At 31.4% G+C, this 8,402-nt stretch overlaps 1 protein-coding gene across 1 annotated transcript; it reads right to left on the bottom strand.

Annotated features, from left to right (window-relative positions):
• Positions 1-4,313: 4,313 nt before the first annotated feature.
• Positions 4,314-5,208, bottom strand: LOC123916719. The gene is made up of 2 exons (XM_045968234.1): positions 4,943-5,208; positions 4,314-4,790 (listed from the first exon to the last, which is right to left on the bottom strand). Exons 1-2 carry the CDS (start codon positions 5,139-5,141, stop codon positions 4,534-4,536), a joined length of 456 nt encoding a protein of 151 aa, XP_045824190.1. The 5' UTR covers positions 5,142-5,208; the 3' UTR covers positions 4,314-4,533.
• Between the last annotated feature and the right edge of the window lie 3,194 nt (positions 5,209-8,402).

The following is an 8,402-nucleotide window of genomic DNA, read 5'->3' as shown; positions in this document are numbered from 1 at the left end:
TTAGGATTACAATTCTGTTTCTGGATTAACATTTGTACTATTTTTTTTTTTTGTTAAGCTAAATTTTATTGCTGGCAAGCATTGGGCCTTTTAATTTTAATTTTATTAAAGTAACGACTGTATTATATTTGGAGCAAACTGTAGGTACAAAAGCTGTTTGTGAATAACTGAATATTGTACAACTACTTTTTGAGTATATATTTCGTCAAAAAACAAAATAAAAGTTGAAAAAACAAACTTTCCAACTATTTGATGTAGACCTAGTAAATGAGGTTGATTATTTGATATTTTGATTCAATCAAAATTGAAATATTCTTTCGAAAGATTTGTTATTTGGTTGAGCTGACTATTTAAACTCAATCAATATTGTTGACAAATAATTTTTTTTCAACCATAACTTAAAATTTGGCGTAATGTGTTAAGAGCGACAATTTAGATAATGATATCCAAATACTCATGTTTTTTCTGATTTCATTTACAAGAAAAGCCAGAAAACACAGATTTTTCAAAAAAGTAATTCCGTTTAGTCCCTAGTTTTCTTGTGAAACTAATGAAACAAAGTTTTTTATTTTTTAAGTTGGATTATTTTCTATCTCTCTTCTAACTTTAATCTCCCAATCAAGTAAGAGAGTGGAAAATGATGAATTAAGCAAGTTGCAAGAGATTTGAACCTCCACACCAACATGGCCCAATTAGGAAATTGGTCTTCGTAGGCACAAAACAAACCCATTTCATGTTTTTGCTTTATTGTACCCCACTTCAACACGGAAAGAGAATATTATTGCAAGTTGTAAGCAATATTATTATTACGTGACCAAATAATCAACAAAACTGATGGTACAAACAATATTGTACGGTTTTTGCCGTTTAGTTAAGACTTAAGATACATCAGAATCTGTCCATAAGTAACACCACAACGGTTGTACGAAGATTAGATTTTTATGATATTCTGTCCACACCTAGGCAACCTATCTTAGCCGAATATTTATCACTCAACCCGTACCTAAGCCAACACCTCAGTCCTACCATTGAGAAAAATGTACTATGTGCTACTTTGAATAATCATAATAAAAAAACAAATTAATATAAAAAAAAATTAAAAAAAAGTTGTGTATTCAACTTGTTAATAGTTACATTTGTTTAAAAAAAAAATAGTTAAATTATTATATTTTGGGTCATGCTAACCGATGCCCCCGGGGCACTGGTTAAGGAAACCAAAAAAGGAAATTTTAAAATTGAAAATAACACTTTTTAGACTTTCGAGGCGTTGACTGCACAAACTTCAATATGATATTACTATATTTGGTTCCTTAAAGAGTGCCCCGGGGGCACTGTTTAGCATTTTCCTTATATTTTTTAGGCAAAATTAGATTTTTGGCCCTTTAAATTTTAGAAAGTTGCGATTTTGACCTCCTATATTTCAAAATAGCATTTTTTTTGTCCTCTATGTTTAACTCATTTTACAAAAGGTCAATTTTGACCAAATCAATGCTGATGTGGCAAGTCACTTAAGTGACTCAGTTGCCACATCAGCTTTGTTTTGCCACTTATAATTTTTTTTTTTTTAAAAAAGAAAAGAAAAGAAAGGAAGTGTTTGGTACCGGCGAAGCTTATCTGTATCGGAGGCAATGCTTCTTCCATAGACCTATAAAGAACACATAAACAAACTCAATTTTTATTTTTTCTTAAGCTACAAAATAATAAAAAGAGCACATAAAATTGCAATGCACCTAAATTTGAACAAAATGACTCATTTTATGCATAATATTTCAATATTGATAGTTCTAAACCAAACGAAGACCCAAACCTTCCATTACCACCTGCCTACGAGAAAGATAAGCTTTGCCTGACGTAAACCAAACACTTCCTTCTTTTTTTTTTTCTTAAAACAAAATTATAAGTGACAAAACAAAGTTGATGTGGTAGCTGAGTCACATAAGTGACTTAACACATCAGCATTGACTTGGTCAAAATTGCAATTTAGCCTATTTTCTAATGCGATAATTTTACTTCTGAGTTTCTTAACATGTATCATAGACTCAAAGATATAAAATATCATTATCGTTGTTGTGGACCGGACCAATGTCTATATCCATTTTGCTTGACGCTCAAATAAAATTGGTTCACAATGACGGTCCAACACTCCAACAGACACGAGCAGACAACACTTGTAATGTCTATTATCGACCAAATATGTGACTATAAGTACCCATCAATGCATATTAATGGATCAATTTCTAATTTGCATAAGATGAATTCTCTTTAAGCCCCTCAAGAATTGTTTGAGCATGATTTAAGCTTGAATTCTTTTTAAACTGAAGTTAATTAACCACTTGAAGAATAAATTTTAGAATCGAAACAAACCAAAGCTCCATTTCGTTTATATCCAACACAACATTATGTTAATATTGTCAAAATAGGGTGTGCAACAATACACTCTTTAAATCACTTTTTAATACACTATCTTTTAATGGTTAAAATTCATACGGATTCTGCCAAATTTATACGGGACCTAAATTTTGATCAATAAAAAAGTGTATTAAAACTTGTGTCTTTTCCTCATGATTTTTTTTAAGAGAGTGTGTTGCTAGCATTATTCTTTGTCACAAATAACGATATAGTGAAATAGATATTGTTATTTATTGTTCTTGACACTTTTATGATTTTATTTTAAAGAGTTTATTGATGAAACTGACACACACTAAATATAAAGAATATAAATATTGCGAGTTCAAAACATGACTCCAACATATCAAATGTTTCGACTATCTTATTTTACCAACTCAACTATATTTAGAGCATAAATATCGGTGGATGCATTGCCAACGTGTAACCACACTTGTCAGCAGTGGCGGAACTAGAAAAAATATCGTGGGTGGGCCGAAAAATAGTCAATATATTTTTAAATTGAATTTTTTGCTCTTCTATTTTCACATGTTACTATTTTGGTACCAACAAACTATATTTTTACTCTAAAAATTGTGATTTTTGGCTATAAAGGTGATTTATTGTCTCCAACATTGAATCTAAAGATGAAATATCAAATTTGAGACCAAAATTCACAATTTTTTCCCATTAAAATTCGCTAATTTTACAGCAAAAAAGTAATAAAAAAATATTGAGATAGGACTAAAATTGCAACAAATGTGAAAATATGGGACTTTAAAAATTTAATATTAATTAAACATATTTTTTATGTCATTTCATATTTATATACGCTAGTTCAACTGCTAATTTTATCTATTATTATAAATTCAATTAATTATGAACTAACATTTACACTAGTACTTGAACTAATATGTGTACCAAATTACTTATAGTCATCAATAATATACTCTAAATTAATATTTATATTAATATTTGTACATATATATACCGGGTGACTTAAAATCATTAATAATACATTTAAATTAATACCCTACATATAAAAAAAATTATTTTTTGGGGGTGGGGGTGGGCCGCGGCCCACCTCAGCCCACCCCTAGGTCCGCTGCTGCTTGTCAGATAATCATGAATAATTGAATGCATAAGGTGTGACTTTGCTAAACCATATCATTCTCACCCACTCACACAAACACCCAAAGAAACCAAAACCTAGAAATCAAACTTCCAAACAAAACCCAAAAAGCCAGAAAAAAGGAAAGAGTAGAACTTGAATGAGTAGTTAACAATAACATGTCTTGAGAGATAGCAGATCAAACCAATTGAAAAGAGGAAAGGAAGAGAGGAGACATTGAAAACTATTCAGAGGAAACAATAAATTGAGCTCACTCACTGCAACTCTTCACAGACTAACTCTATGATTTAAAGGAAAAAGAGATTTTAAAATGAATGGAATGGACGTAAAGGAAAAAAAAAAAAAGTTTCTTTGAACTCTTCATAAGATTCTGATTCTCTCTGAAATTTTTTTTTTCTTCTGAAATTGCATTTGAGATTCTTTGATTTTTGTTTTACTCTTTTTCCTTAATTTGGGGCATAAATAACTGTTGCGGTCAAAACGCAATTGCGTTGCGGAAAAACGCCGTTGCGTTGTAGCCAACTTGGGCAAAGGTGTCTTTCAACTTTTTTTCAATTTTTTTTTCAAAAGTTTTTCGAGTTAAAATAAAAATTACCATTTAAAATACCTTCACATATGGTGATGTCAAAGTAATAGACAAGTTTACAAATTTATGATAATATTGAAAATGATAGGATAATCTCAACGATTATCAAACTAAGCAGCCTTCTCAATCTAGACTGGTCCTAAACTAATGAAAATGTTCATAACCTTTCAAACTTTCAGTATAAAGCACTGAATACAATTTACACAATCAAAATCCTCAAAAACCCACTGCAGTTTTATTTTATTTAAAACAGTAAGAGACAAAAATACATCATCAAAACAACATACAATATTCTTTTTTCTTTTGGTACCACATGAAAGAAAAACAGATAAAGACTATCCATTTTATTTTATATTTAAATTCAACTATGTTAGAAAGAAATAACTTTGATTTAATTGGGTCATGAGGTTGAAAAAGGAATTGGGCCAAATTAAAATGAACGTGTAGATGGAACTGCAATGAACTTAGTGAGTCCAGCAATACAATCATAGGCATTGCCTTCATCAGAGGCAAAGTAGTAAGGCTTCAACTCATTCAGCTCAATCTTTAAGCCTTCACCACCACCCTGAAATTCACTTCCAATTAGCTTTGCTCCTCTAAATTCACATGTCATATAGCTCCACATGTTTGGTAGTAAGTAAACGCTAGGAACAACGGTGGAATTTCCCTTTGGGGGATACTTGAACACTGCATTTACGTTTGCAAAAACCAAAATTAATCCATACAGGATGCGGTATTGACATGTAGACAATGGTAGTATGGTAATTTGATAAAATATAAGTGATTATATGCATGAAATGTGTCAGTGTTAAATAATATGAAGTGTCAGTGCTACGTACCTAATGTGTCATTTATGCGGAAGGGACTATTTTTGATGGCCCATTGAGTGTAGTTAGTACCGGCACGCCAACCTTGAGAGTCTCCAACCAAGATGCTTCTTTTGGCTCTAGCCTTGTTTTCTGACCCTGCTGCTGCTAGTGAAGCAATCACAAGGAAGATAAATCCTTGTATGAAAATTCTAGACATATGTTTATACATCTTTAATTAATTTGTACCTATGATATGATTTGTTGATGGTGAATTCTAGTTGTTGGGGTTTATATAAACATGATTTTAACATTGACTAAACTCATTCACAAGTTTATTGGGCTTTGAAGTTCAACTCATTTCAGTTATTTTCGCACAAATGTTAGAAAGTTTGAATCTCCAACATTTTCATACTTAGAAAGTCTACATGATCTCAACGACTTTGTGCACTAATTAAATACTTTTTCCCGATTATTATATTGGATTATTGCCTTAGACGTATCTTGCAGTTGAATCCCAAAATCGACTTATTTACGTGTAATGTTCCTACCAACCGGTCGAAGACAAGGGATGGATGTCGCTAGGCTAGATCAACTCATCATTGGTTTAATTATCCCTATAACGAAAAAGATATGTGCTACTACTATCCCGATGCACCAAAGCTGGGTGATGCTATTATGGCGGGGGAAGGGTCTACTTCTGCTCCGAATCCTGGCAGGTGGCTGAGACTAAAATTTCATATAAATTATTTAGAACTTAAATTTAAAATATTGTTATTTTATAAGGATAAAACATATAGTTAATCATTTTTAAAAAATTTAAGTAAAATCTCATTGTATAAATGAGTTTTTTATCTGTAATTTATAACTCAATCGACAAAAATGTCAAAATTGATGGAAGTGTCTCGAATCTGAACTTAAATTTTTTTGATTTTTGTTTGTGAATTTTATGGGATATTTACTATTTCATCAAAAATAAATAAATTGTCCGGTTAAGAACAATTTAGGGAAGGAATATCTAGAAGAGTCTTTGTGGATAGTTAGGCAAAGATACACAAAATGCAACTAGTAAGGTTCAAAGAAAAACTTTTTGGTAAGACCCAAGAGAATCATCAAATCAAAGAAATAAAATTAGTTAAAGAACAAAACCTTTTTGTGGGTCAGAAGAGTTACACTTGGGCCTGATGGGCCCAAGTAAGGGGCCTAGCATAGTAGAAAATTCTCTTCCCCAAATTTCTTTCAAGTCTTGAAATTTCAATTTTGCTTATACAAAAAAAGTTCGGAACGTATTTTTTGAACTTTTTTTACCGTTGAAAATAATATTTTATATTAGAATATATTTTCCGAACTTTTTATGCATAGACAAGGGAATAAAAGAAACGTTGGGGGTGGGGGAAGAGTATTTTTCAGTCTTGTATCGAGAAAAACTCAACTTAACTAAAATTGGATTCGTTCATCCAATTTTGGAATGAAACATCTCTAGTCTTTCATTCTATGGAGTAAAAATTTCATTATAAATTAATAAGTGAAATGACCTGAGTTTGAACTCTAATTACATATATAATGCAATGTGTTAATAAACTTATTCTTACCGTTGGATTAAATGAAACTTTTATATAGAGAGTAAATTTGTTGTCTAACGAGTACATAGCGTGGGTAGTTTTCCTGTGGAGAAATAGAATATGTGATGCAAGCATGTCCTGCAGCTAAGTGAGTGATGATGAATGAAGAAGGGAGGTTGATTTGATTCCTCCTTCTGTCTCACTCTCTATGTTTGATGAGCGGTCCAATGTTTATTTTTGATTGCGACTATATAGAAAGGAAGAAGAACTACTAAGGACCCACCACAACGAATCTTTTCATTTAGGGGAAATAGCTATTTTAGTCCTCAATGTGTAATTTGCTGTTATTTTGGAATCTTAATGAGGAAAAATTATTGAATAGTCTCTGAATCTGCATTCCGTTAGTCAGTTTGGTCCATGCTGTTAAGTTTGACCGTTAACTCAACAAAAAAGCTGACGTGACATTTTTTTGGACACACGTCAGTTTGCTGAGTTGACACGAGGGACGGAAAAATAACCATTTTGGTCCTTGAATATGCAACTCGCTGTCATTATGGTCCATGACTCAAGAAAAAAATACAAAATAGTACTTGACTCTATAATCCGTTAGTCAATTTGGTCCCTTGTATTAAAAATTGTTGCTAACATTATAAAAAAGCTGAAGTGACATTTTTAAGGAACACGTGACACACAGATTTAACACATTTGTGTGACAACAGGATGAATAATGTGACCAGAGACTAAAATGACATTACTTTTTATTTTCTCTTCATTTTTTTATCTTTTTCCTCTCATTCTTTTTCATTTTCTTCGTACATTTATAAATAAAACCTATAATTTTAAACCCAATTTATAAAGAAAAAATCATTGACACATAATCATTTATCTAAAAATCATATATAAACTACTTCATCCGTTCATTTTTATTTTTCGTTTTTTATCACTGTACACATGCTAATGCATAACTTTGATCACTAATAACTTTAATTATTTATTATAAAAAAGTATGAAAATTTTATATTTTGAGAATATTCGTCGAGACAAATTGAAAGAAGAAAAAGCAAAATGGGTTGTTGTTAGGTTATTTAATGTATGAAGAAGGTAAAGAAGAATGATAGGAAGAAGATAAATAAATGAAGGGAAAAAAAGTATGCATAACAACAAAATTTGAAAGAAGAAGAAGCGAAATGAGTTGTTGTTAGGTTATTGAATGTATGAAGAAGATGAAGAAGAATGGGAGGAAGAAGATAAATAAATGAAGAGAAAAAAAATGTTATTTTAGTCCCTGATCACATCATCCATCCAGCTATCGCACAAATGTGTTAACTTTGTGTGCCACGTGTCACTAAAAAATGTCACATAAGTTTTTTTTATAAAGTTAACAACCATTTTTAACATTAGGGACCAAAGTGACTAATGGTTTGTAGGGTCAAAGACTATTTTGTATTTTTTTCTGAGTCAGGGACCATAATGACAGAGAATTGCACATTCAGGGACCAAAATGGTTGTTTCCCCGTCCCTAGTGCCAACTCAGCAAGCTGATGTGTGTCAAAAAAAATGCCACGTCAGCTTTTTTTTTAGTTAATGGTCAAACTTAACAACAGGGATTAAACTGACTAACGGAATGCAGATTTATGGACTATTTAGTAATTTTTCCTCATTGAGGGACCAGAATGATAGCGAGTTATACATTGAGGGACCAAAATGACTATTTCTCGTTTCATTTCATGGCTAAACAACTCTCCTATCCTCTCCTCTACCATGTGTGATTCGTATAATCATTCATTCTCTGCCTGCTACTATATGTGTTGAGGCAAAAATGCAAAATCCCAATTTGATGTTTTAAAGATAACAAACATCTTAATTATATTTTAAATGTAATTCTGATCTCATTGTTATCTAACAAGTGCTCTTGAGTGTTTTAATTAGTC

Source organism: Trifolium pratense, linkage group LG3 (genome assembly GCF_020283565.1).
Source record: "Trifolium pratense cultivar HEN17-A07 linkage group LG3, ARS_RC_1.1, whole genome shotgun sequence".
NCBI classification, from domain to species: Eukaryota; Viridiplantae; Streptophyta; class Magnoliopsida; order Fabales; family Fabaceae; genus Trifolium; species Trifolium pratense.
Note: the sequence above shows the minus strand (reverse complement) of the source record. Positions and strands in the feature narration are given on the sequence as shown.